This window comes from Dendrobium catenatum, unplaced genomic scaffold (genome assembly GCF_001605985.2).
Source record: "Dendrobium catenatum unplaced genomic scaffold, ASM160598v2 fragScaff_scaffold_993, whole genome shotgun sequence".
Lineage (NCBI taxonomy): Eukaryota > Viridiplantae > Streptophyta > Magnoliopsida > Asparagales > Orchidaceae > Dendrobium > Dendrobium catenatum.
The window spans coordinates 628568-646882 of NW_021319455.1; the positions used below are offsets into that span (position 1 = coordinate 628568).

At 35.6% G+C, this 18315-nt stretch overlaps 1 protein-coding gene across 3 annotated transcripts in view; it reads right to left on the minus strand.

The window, feature by feature from the left end:
- Positions 1-2554: 2554 nt before the first annotated feature.
- The window catches only part of LOC110100023 (probable Histone-lysine N-methyltransferase ATXR5), a 37509-nt gene continuing 21748 nt past the window's right edge, over positions 2555-18315 (minus strand). For 2 of the 3 annotated variants that reach the window (XM_020827379.2, XM_020827378.2), the window contains 4 exons: positions 4033-4259; positions 3823-3923; positions 3526-3738; positions 2555-2883 (listed from right to left, as the gene is read on the minus strand). In XM_020827379.2, coding sequence (XP_020683038.1) covers positions 2724-2883; positions 3526-3738; positions 3823-3923; positions 4033-4259 — 701 coding nt within the window. In that variant the 3' untranslated portion in view covers positions 2555-2723. The remainder of the gene's footprint in view (positions 2884-3525; positions 3739-3822; positions 3924-4032; positions 4260-18315) is intronic. The other variant, XM_020827376.2, reaches the window with a different exon arrangement.

Here is an 18315-nt window from a genome sequence, read left to right on the forward strand (position 1 = left end):
CTCCCGCCGCGTGCCGCGTGCCGCTCGCGCTGCCGCGGCGGTTCCGGGTCGTGTCGGGTCAACCCGGCAACCCGCCGGGTCGGGTCCGGGTTCGGATTTTCGACCCGTTTCTCTACCCGGGTCGGGTTAGGGTTGACCCGTTTTCCACCCGGGTCAGTTCGGGTTCGACCCGAACCCGACCCGTGACCCGAAATTGACACCCCTAAGCGCAGGTAAAGCGCAAGTAAAGCACATGTAAAGTGCAGATTCGTGGCAAAATTTTATTGGATGTCCGAACCTATTCTGCGCGTCCGGTGATCGGATGCAATAATTTGCCCGTGTGACAAGAGATTAAAGTTTCTTTAAAAAAATACAAAAAGATTGATAATAAAATAATAATAAGATTAAAGTTTCTTTTTGGACGGTTTTTTAATTATTTTTTCAAAATAAATTTTAATATAAATGTTTTAATTTTTATACCTAAAAACTATTTTAATAAACAATAAAAAAAATAATTCCAAATAAAAAAACAAGAATTTATTGTATTGTGCAAAACGGCAAAAATAAGAGGGGTATACCCATCTGCCAAACAAACTGATAGAGCATTTGTCCGATTCAAACAGTACAAAAAAGATAACCAAAAGAAACAAAAACTGAAACGGAATGGAATAATATGAAAATGAAAGAAATTGAACTATTCGGTGGCAGGATTATTTCTCCTAAGATTAAACAATAATAATAATAATAAATTTTATATCAGTATATTATGTTAGAAATTATATTATGGCAGTTTGATATGAAATAAAAAGATGTAAAACACTCTAAATTCAGGATTTTGAAAATATTGATATTTGATTTCAAATAAAAGAAATACAGAAAAAAATTTTAAGTATTTTTAAAATTTATCATTTAGTTTAATTTTAGTATATTTAAAAATGATTAGCTTTGATCGATTTCTATAGACACGGAATTTTTTTTTCATTGCCAGACCTGAATATTGCAGTTTGATGCCTTACTTTAGTATATATACATGCTGAAAATTAGAGGGTGTCAATTCGGGTTAACGAGTCGGATTCAGGTCAAATCCAAACTGGCCCAGGACTAAACAAGTTGACCAAATTTGACCCACTTAGCTCTATGGGTCCACTTACTGAACCCAAACCCGACCAAGGCTAAGTCAGGGTCAGGTCGACACGACCGCCTACCCTATATTGTTATTTTTTGACAATTTTTTTTAAAATTAAACATAAAAATAAGAACATTGTATAAATTCTAAAATTCAAAATTCAAAGAAACAATAAACAATAAATGAATAAAATTAAAGTTTTATTAATTCTTTACATTTTAAAAATACATTACACAATACACATTTTACAATCATTATTGATACATCGTCAAAAATTTATCTTGATTGGGCACGAATCTCGATGCAAAATGGAGTCGGAAATTTCAAAAATTAAATCATGGAGCTCCCGAACTCCGATTTCAGTGAACTTATAGTCAAAATGAGCATCTCGGAAATACGAACCCAACGACACCAAATTCAACTCGATCCGAGCCCAAATGAGTCTAAATCAAAGACTCGAAGTGCTGTTGGAAGGTTCGAATCACAATTTGAGTTACCAAACGGTCTCCGATTTTAACAAGCTTATACTTGAATCAACGGCTTGACGAGACGAATCCAACGAGCCCAAGATCATCGAATTCCAAAATCACTAAGGCCTCCAAATGCCCGACGAACGGTCCATGATCAAGGGGTTCAATATCGGTCGTCCATCCAACCACTCCTTATTTACCCATGATCTCTCGCCTATTTACGGGGCATGTCAATCCAGAAAATCTATAAATAGACCCCTCATTTCTCTTGAAAGAGGACCCAATCAAGAAGAGAAGAATAGAAGAGAAGGAAGAGAAGGAAGAAGCTCCTCCTCGACCACCGCCGGAGCCTCGTCGGACCACTGCCAGAGCCTTGCCGGACCACCGCTGGAACTTCGCCGGACCACCGCCAGAGGCCCTCACCTTCATTAGACTATCACCTGAGGCCCGAAGTTCCACCAGACCATCACCAGACACCCGAACTTCTATCGTACAGTTGTTATTTGTCATCTGATCGTCCTCGGAGGCGAATCAGACCATTGTAACCAACTTATATTCTAGTGGAATCATTCAACTGGGCTAGACCTCATGGTTTTTCCCCTTTCAAGGGTTTTCCATGTAAAAAATCTTGTGTTCTCTGTGTGTGTGCTGGATATCCGTGCAAAGCTAAGACGTATAGTTAAAACTCTATCGCCGCATATATTCAAGCCCGCAACAATTATAACTTTCTAAAATTGTAAATATAAAAATGCATTACAATTTACAAGTACAATTGATTTTATGACTTCGAATAATTGCATGTGTAGTCATTAATCTGAATGTCTCACCAATTAACCTACAACAAAAATGAATAAAAGCCACAACCAAGCCTCAATGTGTTAGACTATTAGAGTGTTATGGTCTTAGGGATAAGGCTCAGGATGAACCTAGCAAAGAACCATCATCTACAACAATTTCAACAAATAATCCCTCCAAGGTTACAAATTGGGAATATGGATTTAATAATTTTAGTACTATCCATTGAAATAGTATCCGCTCGTTGTAAATAAATCCATTATAGCATTAGTAAAAAAACAGTCCCGTCGGTCCTATATTTATGATTTCCAATGAAAAGTTAGGAAAATGGGTTAACAATATTTCGGGAAATATTACAAAAAATACTCAGTTGGGTATTCCTGTTCATACCCGTTGTAATCATAATATAGTCTTTCACCGCGAGAAATGTCACGGCAAGCGACGAGTAAGACTCGACACCGCCCATCCACATCATATCTGACACATTTAATGTTCTGTTTCTTCATACCTTCCCTGCAAGAAAGAAAAAATGGTTAGATTCAGCCATAGAAAGTTCTGTATCTCCAACAGTTGCAGGAAGAATTTGGATAGCTCCAGCAAAGTTTTTTTTTTTTGGGGAAATTAATGGCCAAGCCCATTCATTAATCATGTAAAGAGGAAGAAAAAAAAAAAAAAACACAGGGGAGCAAACAATGCTCAGACAAAAATTGAGCTTACGCTCAGAAGCAACAGTCAAAGGATTGCTAAACCAAAAACTATAACAGGAAAAAGGAGAAAAACAGACAAATAGCGAAAAATGCCAGGACTCAGGAACAAAAGTGATCAACTGCAGAGAGAACTGCAGATTCAAATTAAATTGGCACCCTCGGTTGCCCGAAGACCATCCAAAGGGTAACCGGGACGGGTAAACATCATCGTCTAAGGCATAAAAAAACCCATCCATAAATAAGAGTTCAGCCCGGCAGCGACATTACGTCGGCAACCAAATCAATGCAGAAAATCCCTTCCAAAACATAATCCTGAAGCTTCCAAACTGATCAGCATAACACCCGCTCCAGCAAGACCAGTTGGAACCAAGCCCAACATCATAGAAAATATCCAATTAACCAATATGATAATAACAGTAACCATCCAGAATACTAGAGCAGTGCTTACGGAGTGTGGTTGTTAATTCCACTGATGAACCGAGCAATATTTCCCCTTTTGTCTGGACAGATCACTAAGCTATGAAATGGATTTGTCGTAAGGAGAAGGGTCATCATGCTGTCACAATCGTCATGTTCTCGTTTTTTTAGGTAATCCACGTCTCCTGTGTACTCAGAGATAAAGGTCATGTCCTTTATGTCTTCATCAGCATGGACTGTGAAGCTGCAGTGGCCAAGGCAATTGTTAATTATATAATGGAAAAGTATGTCGCGAAATAAGCCGTGTGAATTTAGCTGAGGCAACTACCCTTCACATGAATCAAAAACTACAACCAGGGGAGGGCATTCCCCTCTCATGTACATGGACCTGCAGAGCTCTACTGTTTCTTTATCTTCTCTAGCTAGGACCTGATTAGTAGAAAAAGTAGTGGAGTAGGGAATAGAGAAAGAAAGCACTAGAAAAAAAAAAAAGATTTTGACCAACTCTAAATGGACTGTTGCGAATAGATTTTTAAACCTGCATTCCTCCCTTCTCTAGGATTGCTGCATTAGCAGAGCTAGGGGCCATTCCAGGAAAGTAAGTCAAATCATTGCTGAACTCCATCTTCAAAGAAGTTAGAGCAGTTGCGAGAGAAGCCATTTGCACTAGTCTTTGATTCGGATCTTTACTAGGAGAAAAGGTTACTAATCTCCTCTTTTTCTTCTGGCTGCCTAAGAAAACGGAACGCCTTCTTCTTTTCCTACCTTAGAAAGCAAACAAATTCAATAGCATTACAAATGTTATTAAATCAGTGAAAACTGGTGAGAAGGAAAAGGTATGTTAAGGATGGAACATAAAAGTAGCAATATCTAATGGAAAGTTCCAGAGTTGGATGGTTTAGCACACTATCTGACATTCTGGCAAAAATTGGACCCTAAGCATGGGAAGAAACAAGTAACGACATCTTAATTGTGGATTAGCATGGTTCCAGTGGCCTGATCAGGACAGTCCTTTGTTTTCATAGTACTGTTAACAGGCTAGTAGACTTGTTTTTGCAACCAACCTATAAGCAATGCTATAACCATGCGGCAGAAGCAGTAGCTCCTGATATTGCTAATTATGTATTAGAAGGGCATTTGAGGCATTGGACTTAATTACAAAATATGAAACACTTGACCTCCAACAATAGATATTTATCTTGCTCAACTTTAGCCTCTTTTTACTTCATCCTTCCCTAGCAAGTGGTACATAGTCATTGTTTGGCTAGGATCAAGTAGTTCAAGTGATTTTTGGATTGATCTTACTCACAACTCCATCATGATTGAGCAAATTTTAGTAGTAGGTGATTCCCATGACAGATTCATTGTTGACCTCTGTGTAAAGAACAAAAAGAGAAAGAAATAACAAAAATGGCATACCTCGTATATGTCGAGAAGCCGCCCAAATCTCCCGAATTCCCGCAAGAAATCCCGCATACCTGACATGGTTCGGCGCTGGCATCGCTCAGTTCACGCGATTTCTGCTTAAATCCCGCGACCTCTCCTCGATCGAACGCCCAAATGCATCGTTAAATACCGAACCTCCACTGCCTCTTCCCCCGTTCGCTGCTCTCTCTTCCATTTCCCGACACTTCCTTTCGATCCTCACTCTCGCACGACTCCTCTCATACGACCGAGCTCCCGTCGCTACCTCTACACCAGCGATCGACCCTCCTCCGACCAAATCTCCTCGACTTCGTTTCCTCTCATCCCGAGCTCCTCCCTCTCCCTCGTCTGCTACTTCCGGCTCCAGCTCACGATCCCTCTCCACACACGAAATCCCTCTTCCAATCCCGTCACCCTCTCCTCTGTCCGACTCCACACTAGCTGCTCCCGACCCTTCTCCCACATCCTGCCGAGCTCTCTCCCGCTCGGACAACCTCCGACTTCCACACTCCGAAAAGCTCCAGCTCATCCCGCGACCTCCTTCCTCTCCCACTGCCGAGCTCCGCTTCTTGCCCGATCTCCTCTGGCCGAGAGAGAAGAGAGAGAGAGAGAGAGAGGAGAGAGAGATGAGTGAGTGAGAGAACTACTGCACATTCCACAGACCGAATCCATTGAAGCCGCCGGAACCCCTGTTCGATCGAACTCTTCACAACAGAGGAGAGAGAAGAGGTCTGTTATACATACCCGAAACCCTTAGCAGCCTCCATCCGGGTTCGTCTACCGACGCCAATTTCCTTCTGTTGGATCGATTTTTGATCGGAAGACAAACAGGGAGTCGTGGTGTTGTAGGTGGCTTTCTCCCTTTGAGTGCGGTCTTCGATCGAATCCTTAAAACAGAGATTTAACTCTTGTTACAGGAGTTTAATTCTCTGTAACTCATGTTAAAATTATGTTTATCTTCTAATTAATTTATAACTAATTTTTAGAATCTAATTAATTAATTAATTTAAAATATAATAATTATAATTATCTATAAATTAATTATAATGAAAAGTATATACTTATAATTCTATTTTGTTAAATATAATTAGCATTATAACTTGATTATAACTTAATTATCTAATTAATTCATAATAATTATAAATTTCTATTGAATTTATGATCAATATTTAAGATAAAATATATTAATTTTTTAATAATTAATAATGTATACAATTAATTATAATTAATGAGGATTAATTATAATTAATTATCTTTAACTATTAATTAATATTATTATTATAATTATAATTTAACTATTAAATAAATTAGTTTCTAAGTATAATTATTAATGTTAATATTAATCTTGTTATAATTAATTGAGTTTAACTTGAACTAATTATTATTAATTCTAATTAAATTTTTATGACTCACCTTAAGATCTTGATCCACACCGACGCAAAGCCAGTATAACTCTCCTTAACCCTAAACTCCGGAGAATTCGCGTTTCAAACGCGATTCGTCAGAGACAGAAACAGAACCACTATGCACGCTTTTCTATAGCACGTGCGGTGAGAGGATGTGCGTTACTCGACGCTTGACGCGAAGCGGCGTAATCACCTAAATTTCCTTTTCTTCGAAAGTGCCGTATCGCCTTGGATAACCCGCCTAATGCGATGCTCTTTTTAGGGCGTGGTGGAGGACTTCCGGTGCGATAGCGCACGACGAAGCGGGATAACCCATAAAGTACCCGCTTGGCGGAAATAACTGTTCTTGAAATATTTTTCAAAAATAAAAAAAGATATTTTTTTTACAACAAATACCCATGCACGGCTTTCTTAGCGTGTGGGGATCGAAAAATTACACGGACCGCGAGTGTTCCTCAACGAGGGAATCTTACCTGCACGCTTTTCTTAGCGTGGTGGAAAGGCCCAGTATTTCCTAGTTTTCCCCTAAATGGCGAGACGCCGGACAGAGGACTGCGAAATTTGGGATTGAAAAATCAAGGACTATTGAACTAATATTGAAATCTTATTATGGAACTTCAAGTTGAGCTAAAAATTTGATTCATTTGACTCAAAATCTTGACACCAACATGAACTACCATTGATCAACAAAGATATTAAATAATTTGACAAAGAAAAAAGATTTGAATGATATAAAGGTTGAACAATTATGGGACTTTACTGACTTGATTTGCAGTTTTTGAACAAGACTTGGCTCAAAATTACAGAACTACAAAAGGTTGGACCACAGGACTTGAATTGGCATTCGATTTTGAACAATACGAATGAAAATGAACAAGAATTTGAACATTTGAACTCAGAGCCAAAGAACTTGATTATTAGGACCGCAGATGACTTACACTCAACTTTGAACTCGACATATTTCGGGCTTAGACTCATTTAAAATAAAAACGAAAAAAGAGCTTTGACTCAACATTGACCCTAATGGAATACAAGGATCATGTTATGAACTGAGAATATTACTTGAGTAAAAGGTAAAAAACAAAAACCCAAATTTAAAGGGGGGGAATTTGATTTGAACGATTGACATAGTTCTAGACTGAATTGTTAAAGAATTACTCATTCAATCTTGAAAAATTAAATTGTTAATTAAGGAGAATTTGGGTCATTCATCTCTATGCAAGAAGAGTCGTGGGAACTGACTATGACTTGATGAAGTTAGACTAATTAAGACAAGATAATCAACAAGGAATTCTTTGCAATGATACCAATTCTATGGAATTGGGGAGGCTATCATTTCAAATTGAAATGGCAATGGAAGTGTTAATCTTAAACTTGGATGGTTTAACGGACTGCAAGTGATCAGTCACTCATGAAATGGTGAATAGAATAATCATCGACAACACCCAATCATCAAGGAACTTTGCAAATCTATATGTAATTAAACAATCCAGCTAGTATAATCACTTTGATTTAAACATGTAACTGATATGTAGATGATAATCGTAAGTTACAGGAGGTAACAATGAGCTGATGGTTTGACAGTCAACATAATACTACAAGCCAAAGCACATAACTCTCAACGGCTGTTCAAGTGGAAGAATGATGAAAAAAAAATGGGTTCAGAAGATCCAACCAAACTTTTGAGACTTGACATTCCAGTTATCATCATCAATCAACACAACAAAAAGAATCTGCAATAACATACAAATCCTTTTCAAATATGGATGTAAGTACAATAACATACCCCTAAGGCGGCTAGACTACAAAAAACAACATCAGTAAATGCCAGTATTCTGAGTCAATTCTAGTCGTGAAAGAAAGACAATCTACCTACCTACATGAGCAGTGGGGCACTGAAAGGCCAGGACCAAATAATACATAGAGAATACGACAAGTACAAGCTCCTTATGACCCAGCAGGAAATTAGTTTAGTGACCTATAACTCGCCTACAAAATCAACATAGTGACGAAGCTCTACTGTACGAAAGCAGAAGATTTGTTCAGAACTGCTAGCCACCGGATAGCAATCTCCGTCAAGCAGAAGAAGGCGTCTAAAAATATTTTAAAGTACCCTGCACGCTGGATATAAATATGTATACACATAAGGTACACTAAAGGGGTAAAAATAATATAAAAACCCCGATTGGGGCCCCGGCAGAACGCGTGTTATTGGTACAAAACGTGACCGTCTAGGGATGACTGCGCGGGTTGACAAGTGATTACGGTTCGAAACCGATTCCTTCTATATGGTTCACATAGAAGTCGACAGGGTTTCGAACAGACAAACAAATATACGGCTTGATGACGCACCGTCATAATTTGTCTTAATAGCATTCATATATAGGCCCTTCAGGCTACAACAATGAGCAACTTTCAATTATCAAAGGATTAGAGCCTTATGGAACCGATCCTCTGTCGACAGACCCGACAGAGTGACAAGGTTCAGTCCATAAAGAAAATGAACCCCAACACCCGATGCAATGGCCGATGTGAATTGTTAAGATCTCAAACCGGAGGGGTTTCTCAAAATATTTTCAACAATATCTTCAAAATATCCAACAGCTCACTCCAAATACTTTAAAATTTCAACACCAAATTTACCAAAGCTTACTCAATTCAGAAAAATTCAATACTCCAATCCAAATATTTCAAATTGAAATAAAATCCATTCAAACGCAGTAAGCAAAAAAATCATTCGCAATCGCAATAGATTTGTCGAGGCGGAATAAATTCGGAATTAAATTAGCTCACAAGGCCAATGCCTAGTAGAAAATATCATAGGACCATTCTCAAACAATTATTGCAGTAGGGCGTGTAGTGTCCTCTACCGCGTTTCGCCGCCAAATGGCACTGCAAGGTAACGTTTGAAACAGAGGGGCCTCTGAACGATGGTTTTTGACCGCCAAATGGCACCACAGATAGCGGTTATGGACAGAGCCATAACGCTCATTAATGGCGTTAAATCCATTGAGATATGAAATCAATAGGTGATTAGAATCGATAGGCACAAAAGCTCTCTGTTAGCTAAGGATGGATTTAATTTGTCCTTAGACAACAATTCAACCCGGGTCTACAAAAAGGTTCCCTTTGGCGACAACCCATGGTGCCGCAAAGACCTTCTGTAGGTTGGTCGACTACCTCATGACTAAGATAGACAGGGACACATGCAGCCAGGATGACGGAACCATGGAATCTTTGATCGGGTCATCATCACTATTCCCAACATCCGCTTTAAGTGCTAGGTGGTGTTGAATTTCCTATTTATAAATATCAAACTTTTCAAATCTTTCAAAATACTCCAATTCCCAAATTCTCCAACCAAATCAAATCCATTGCTGCTACTATATGCCAGATAACACGTATCTCTACGTATCTGATTGACGACTAGCCTTAATCGAAAGTTCTCTCTCGTGATCGAGAGGGGTAATTAACTATAGGGGCTTGCGCCTATAGGAAACCAGAACTCAGATCATAAAGTCCTCACAAAATGAGGGCGAAATCTCTGGGTAGTGTCTTATCTACAAACCCATCTGCCTTCCAAAATTTACCCCGGAACTTAGTTCGCTAAAACTCCCTCGCCGAATAAAAGAAAAGCGAGCGGAGGCCGGGGCCGAATTTTCGGAGCCCACATTCATATAGTTGAGTAGACTCTTGGTGCATGACAATTGATGAGCTTTTGTTTGATGGTGGAGTAATGGCCGATTTGAGATACTCTCAAGTGGGAGCGAGACTGTTGAGGTATGTGAGGCTTTAGGTATAATCACACATTAGATAATTAAAAAATAATTTGATATAAAGCTTTTATTTTAAAAGTAAATTTGATCATTGGTATATCTATGCCAACTTTGATTCTCATGTGGTTCATTATCCCTAACATTGTGATTTATTAATTCAAGGCTATACCTATTGCAAAATATTTAAAAAAACAGCTCAATTTACTAGTCACAACTTGTGAAGTATGAAAGTGATCAAATTTGATTTCAAAATTTTGGATAAAATAGATGAGAGATAAGATTACCTAGAATAATTCAACCATTCATGTTTAGTCTCCTAATTGATTGAAATGAACGATATGCACATGCAAATGAATAACTTATATAAGATTGCTATTTTCATTTTTCAATTATGAGTGGCAACCATTTCTTAATGTTTCAAGTAAAACCTTAATTTACCTTACAAAGTATGCAACATTAAGATTTTAACTTAAGAGGAGTGATAAGATTGTTAGTAGAATCTGGGTACATCAGTATAAGTTAGTTCACAATTAATTGTGTGAGATTCAAATTTATTCATGGCCAACACTCATACGTTATTCCCAAAACCGACAAAGACTTGGAAAAAGAAGATAAGGTTGAGAGAGAGAGGGGGGAAGGAGAGACTTTGGAGAAAGAAGCTCTAGGCACTCTACTATCTCATAAGAAGAAGAAAGATGTAGTACCCAAAAGTTACAAGTAAACATATAGATTTGGACTATTAAATTAACTTGAAAATTTATACTAAAATTTAAAGTTTAATTATTGTTAAAAGTTAATAATTGTAATTATTTATTTATTAACTTACTAATTATTATTATTAAGTATTAACTCAAAGCAGTATTTAACTATTAACTTAAAGTTAAATTAATTCAAGGACTACATTAGCATTAATTGAATGTTAATTAAATTAAAGTTAAAAGTTATATACAAAAGCTGTTATGCGTTCCATTATCCTTATTAAACTAACTATTTCTTCTGTTTCCCAAATCGATGCTTATAGCGGTTGTTGAAAGTAGCGGCCAATGATTTTTGCCATCAGACGGTTGACAAGGATATGGTGTATGCACTATACAGTTATTTGTTTGCAGGCCTCTTCCTTTCGAATACTTTTAATGCAAGCAGGAATCAATAGGGTATGAAGCTGAGAGGTAGCGAAAGTGGAACGTAGGTTGTTTAAGGCTTTGGAGTAGATTGCTGTAAATACCTTGAAGGAATAATATTTATTCGGTGAGTGCAGAATTCAGTGGAAGAAGAAGAAGAAGAAGGTATTAAGGGAAAGAGAGTAGCGAAATTCATATAGTGAATGCAGAGGGGAGGTTTTGAGGTAATTTACAAACGAAAAACAGAACGAGGTGTCAAATTCAAGGGGACAACTCGACACAGAGGTAAGTAATACAATTTTAATTCAAAAAGCAAATGCTGTCATTTCTAGACCTGTACAATTATATTTGACTAAATTAAAAGGAAATAAGCATTAAAGTTAATCATTTTGTTTAAGGTGTATTCACAGTCAAGTGTCCATGTATGAACAACCATATGTAAATTGTTTAAGTTTAAAATTAGATATTGAATGATTTGATAAATATTTTCCTAATTGAAAAAATGCTGGAAAAAAAAAAACACAAGTTATGTAATACATTCTTATTATTTTAATATAAGAAATGTAGAAGATGTATCTTGTATAGTAAGCATGAAATATGACAAATCTAATATGAGTGTGTAAACTTTGAAGCCAGTTAAATATCATATTAGTAAAAGAGTTGGCACTGAAATGAAATAAAATCTATGAAGAAGGTAGGGCAAAAGGGATCCCAATTTAGACAAAAATGAGCTCAATGCGGTTTGATGGTGATAATGTCAGGTTTTATTTGGGCTCCGTTGAATAATATGATGAAAGTTATAAAAGCTAATTAAATGTAAAATGAAATCCATAACCTAAGATAACTAATATTGGTATTATGCATAGGCTTCAAATACAATGAAAGATGATCTTGAATATGTTTTAAGTTATTTTACAATTACCTTATGAGTTAATTTAGTCATGATTTCAATTATATTATTCTCTATAATATTTCATTAAATTTTTTTATTTGAATTGCATAACTTTTTTAGCTTCATTACTCATCAATTTTTTTTTTATACTGGATGTTGCTACATGAAATATATGGAATGTAATTTTAGTAATAATACTTTTAGTGGGGGAGTGTGACTTTGGGTGATCAAATTATTAATAAGAGTACAAATTTTAGATATCTTGGGTATTTGTTTTGAGTGATGGTGAAATAGATGAGGATATTATTAGTAGAATTCAAGTTGAATGGTTGAAGTGGAGGAATGCATCAGACTTGTTGTATGATAGAAAAGTCCCCCTCAAACATAAAGGAAAATTCTATAAGATGGTGGTTAGACCTGAAATGCTTTGTGGTGTCGAATCTTAGCCATTAAAAGAGAAGCATAATACTAAGTTAAATTTAGCAAAGATGAGGATGCTTAGGTGGATGGGTAGCTTTACCCTTAGAGATAGAATACGAAATGAGCATATACGTCAAAGGTTGGAGTAGCTCCAGTGGAAGATAAGATTAGAAAGAGTCGCTTTAGATGGTTTGGTCACATAAAACAACCTCCTGATGACCCGATTAGGAAAGTAGACATATTAGATTTGACTTATGTTAAAAAAGGTATATGTATAACCAAAAAGACTTGGTTAGAAAATATTAGAAATGATTTTTCTTTATTAGATTTAAACAAGAATTTGACTTTTAACATGACACAATGGAGAAAAAATGATTCATGTAGCCGACCCACGTAGTGGGATAAAGGCTTGATGTTTTTGTTGTTGTATGTTGTTACATGAAAAAATAAAGAAAAATTGAAAACAAGTTAGGCCCAGATTAATGAATCTTTAGATTCTATTGTTTAGCAGTATTTGTGAGTCTACAACATAGGCAAGTAGACTGTTAATTATTGTGATGTTTTGGAATTTTCTTAATGGTTATGTAATTACTTTATGATACTATTGAGATAATTTAGATGCTACGTTAATATGGTAAATGGATTGTACTATGGATAGAACATATTTATAAAATTATTAAGTTTCTTAAATGTTAAATGTTAAGAAGGTTAAGTTATTTTTGTTGTTGCACCTTGCACTGTCAGTGGGGTGTTACAAACGAGCAATTGTAGAATATATTGCATGTCCAAAAATTGCCCTTTGATCCTTATTTTATTGGACTCTAGGGGTTATAGGAGACGCTACACTAATAGTGTACATAAAACATATGATACAAATGTTAAAAACACACGTTTGAGGCCCTAATAGATACATGCAGATAGTTGCCTCTAACGTGGACTTGGGATGCCTCTAGCAAGTATTCGGGACTATCTGCCAATTTAGTAGATTTGATTGCCTGATTAGATCATGTATGACAAGTGCTGCTCATGCAAGTGCCTCTCTAGCTGGGGTGAGTGCTCCTAAGATAAACACCGCTATGACTGAAGTGAGTGCTCCTCAGCCAAGTGCCCTTTTAGCCAGGGTGAATGCTCCTTCTAGATGTTCCTTGACTTTTTAGAGAGTCCACCTTGCATCCTTGACTCTCTCTGATCAGCACATTGAATACTATATGTAGCATCTCAATTCTTTTGAATTTTTAAAGAGCGACTTACCAAAAAAAAATTACGTATTTGTTATTCTTATCAACTTGTTAAAGAGTGGGCTTTTACTGTTTTGCTTTATTTACTAATTGGGAAAGGTGCCTGCATTTTTTTTCCTCAAAATTTACTCCATTTTATCATACCTTCATAAAACATAAAAATGCATGCTTACATAGGTGAAAATTGTGGGTATTATATTGGCTATGACAACTGTTGGAGTCTTGAAGAGACTGCTCTAGCTACTGAGAAAAGTGTCCTTGCTAATGGCGTGTTCACCGTCTACTCCACTCCATAAACACTATTTAGGAAACAAGTGACTTGGCCATTATGGCAGCTCCCATCACTCGTGATTCTATCCCATCTTTCACAACGGGGGGCTCAATTGCCAAGATTGCTGAGTTGAAGTTGTCTCTAGCTATTATGTTGGATCGCATCCGTGTCCTTGAGGACCAACTTGCTGATGCCTGGCAAGCACTAAGAAAGAGAAGAAAAAAGTTGTCGTGTAGGAGAAAAATGAGTTCCTTTGTTTCCTATTAACGAGTAATTATCTCGATTCATTGAGAATAACAGGACTTGAAAATTGAGCTAGTAGCAACTCGTAAGTTTTTGGAGTCATCCAAGTCAAATAGGTCCTATGCAAGGTGTGAGTTCTTGTAATATCCAAAGATAAAATTTGGAAGAATTATTTCTTTTATCTTTTAAAATCAACATCAGAGTTATATATTTCTCTTTTATCAATATCATATCGGCTAAAACAAAACTAGTAATAGAAATATCAAAATACATCTACATCTTTCTTTCAAAATCATACACAATACCCATGTATCATATAATTATAATTTATCATCATCAATTGTGAATACAAAAGAATAGCTAAAAGACTAAAACATAAACTAATAGTAAACTTAGAGAATCCTGATCTGATCAATCTCACACACTTGATCATCTGCTCTAACGTGAAATTATTTAAACTTCATATAATGAGCCAAAATTCTAACAGGTATCCAATCCTAGAATTAACTCAAAGCACCGTAAAAAACCAGTATGTATGTCATCAATTAATTCATAACAATAATAGTTATATGATCATGAATCGATGCAGAAATAGTAGAACACACATGCAATAATAGTAGAATATGTAAATAGTTAAATATTATGGTATATAAGCTAGTGAAGTAGTATGATGGTGAAACCAATAAACTAATACAAGTGTCTAATTGATAAAACAGTCACCGTATCAGAACTATCAATCAGTAAGAAAATTGTATAAAGCGGTACAACCAAAGCATCGGTAAAAACTTTTAGAATCATGTCAATACAGTAAAACCCTATAATGATGTGCACATGCTATCCAGTTATTATATATCAATATCAAATCAGTATCATAATCACGTGCTCAGTATCAATACAATGAATTAATATCAGCAACCAGTCTAGTGAATCAATAATAGTAATGAACAATAATGATGTTCGTATCGGTAGCAGTATTAGTATAGTGTTGGCAGTAAAATCGGTGGCAATAACAGTAAAGCAATGCAATAATAGTAAATTCATACAGTGATAGTAAATCAATAAACAATAAAGTAGTAAAATTGTACATTAAAAGTAATAATAAATCAATAACACTCATTTAAGTAGTCACAATAAACAAGTAAGAAGTACCTGTTTAAGAGGTATTTTTTTTAGTAAATAGTAATTCGTATCAGTATTTCATTGGCTCAGTAAATAAAGTCATTACTCTTTACCCGTCGGGACAGTAATCATCTCCTTATAACTCTCAATTAGTATTACGTGAATTAGTATATGATAACACCAAACCACAATATTTAAAGGAAGGCCCGCCGGCCCGCCATTATGTATAGGTCAATTAGTTTCCACCCAATATCAGTAAAACCAATTTTACTTGTTCTTACATATATTATTATCAGAGTATTATAATAATAATAACGACTAGCAATTACTCAACCATACATTCACAATCATTTTCAATGCTTGCATTAAAAGTATGCTTACAATAAAAATATCAATTATTCAAACAATAAAAATAATACAAAATATAGTAACTTCTATTTTACTCGGTGAAATTCAATAAATATTACAGTTAAAATATTCAAGAAAATCAATATGATAAAATACAAAAAGATGTATGATAAAAGTTCAATAAATCTTGGAAAAATACAATAAAATCAGTTATGGGGAGAATCAAATAGTTAAAATCAAAATTTTTGAAAACAAAAATAGGATTAGATTCCACTACTGTGATTTGAGCAATTTCTATAAAAGCGACAAAGCTATCCAGCCTCAAAAAATCAACTTTCTTGCTTTCTCTTTGCTGCACTGCAATTCAAACAAAAATTCAAATTTTTTTCATTTTTTTAGAAATTTGGATTGGTACAATCTACCCATTTTAGAAAAATATTGTCATTGATATTTCCCTTAAGGATTTGGGCACAAAATTGATATAAACCACGGATTAAAAAGGAATTCGAGGTGGCTGCCTCGAATCGAGGCAGAGGTCGGGCGAACTGAGGCTTAAGCCTCGAACGTTCGAGCGAGGCTTATGCCTTTTCGATGGAGGCGTACGCCTCAAGATGTGAGGCACCGAGGCGCACTGAGGCAACGCCTTGAAAGGGAGAAAGTTACCTTCACAGCCAGCGAGCTCTCGTTATTTCTTACGATCAAAATGTCATAACTTACTTTCCGACAGGAAGGGAAAATAGTCGAATGAGCAAAGTCGAACAACCATGAAGGAGTTAAAGAAGCGAAGCGTGCAATCTCTACACCTCCTATGAAGCAACGAAGCCGAACATCAAGGACAAAAAGAGAAGATGAAAGGCAAACCCTAGACGCGGCTAAGTTATTATTGATTAACTTAGTTAATATAATTTAAAATATTAATAATAAAGAAAATTAATTAAATAATTAATAGTATAATTAGTTAATAAATTAATTATCTAATTTAACTTAATTGGTTAATTAGTAATATAATTATTAATTAAATATTAATATAATTAGCCTAATTAATATAAATTACATATTATGAAAATATTTTTCTTTTTAGATATAAATATCAACAATATTCTTTCAAGTTCATAATTGACTTAATATTTTATCATTTTTATCATTATTTATAGTTTTACATTAGCTTATTTTTACCATTTTGAGGCTTACGCCTCGCCTAGACAAAACGCCTTGATTCCCAATTTCGGCTTTTAAAATATTGATATAAACAAAATTCGCATGATTAAAAATCAAATCAAATCAAAACTCGTCAAAAAAAATCATACAGTCATGCAGTTCATTCTATCGCATATAATTTAATTATGTATGATTTGCTATGTCATTCAATCATTTAAAATTAATTAGAGATTTTTGGTTGTTGTCGGTCTTCCAAATACTATAAATTTTACACATGTGACATCACTGGAGTAGATGCAGTCGATCATGGTGTAATAGTCTCCCTCTGACTACCACTGACATCTCTGTCATCTGTCATGTTGGTTGGTCTTTCACTGTATGCTATTGACCCTACAGTCCTCTATCATTTAGTTTGTCCGAATTGTCCTGCACAAAAACCAACCCTTCCTCTAAGGACAACTTGCTACCTTGTGTCTTTCTTATCCACAACAAGAACATCGCCCCATTAAGAGGTAGCACTAACTCAAACGTTGTCGACCACAATAAATACACTTGTCATAGCTGCTAGTAGATTCTATCGATCCAGATCCCCTCAAATCACTATAGTAACTTTTTTATCACCGTCTTTGTTTATATCCCTGATTGTCTCATCTCTGCTCCTCCTACTAACATTATATATGGAGCCTACCTTATATCTAGATGCTGATGCTGTCAAATCAATCTCTATTAATTTGGCCTACTCCACCAACTCAAAAAGCTCTTGAATCCAAAAAGGTGCTAGTGGATGTCTCAGCTTTCTATTCATACCCTACAGAAATCTGTAGCATTTTTCTTCATCAGTAGGGATCTAATGAGGAGCAAACATAGCCAGTGCAGTAAACTCAACCTTATACCACATCACTGTCTTGGATCCCTAGTCAAACTTAATAAATGCTTCTTGCATCTATCTTCAATACTATAGCGAATTTGTAATGCCCCATAATTAAATTTTGAAGAATTGTCTATTTATTATTTTAAGAATATATCAAAGCTTCTGTAAATCATCAATATAAATAATAACCAGTGAAAACAACTAAAATCATATAAATCAAAATATTTTAATATTTATTCACAAAAAAAGTCATTTATATTAGCTAGGAGATCACTACAATCATTAATTTATAACAAGCTCTTAACTATAAAAGAATAAATGAAAATACATAATAAAATTTAAGGAAAACCTCAGAATCTCTTACAATCTCACTCAAACTGGTCATGCTCTCTTCCCTGACTTAAAATCATTAAAATCCATATAATGAGCTCAAAAGCCTGATAGTAATCCAAAACTCTCTAAACTTTTAATGCAAGGACTAAAGAATCAATACGATAAGCTCAGTGTAATATAATTAATAGCAATCAATATAA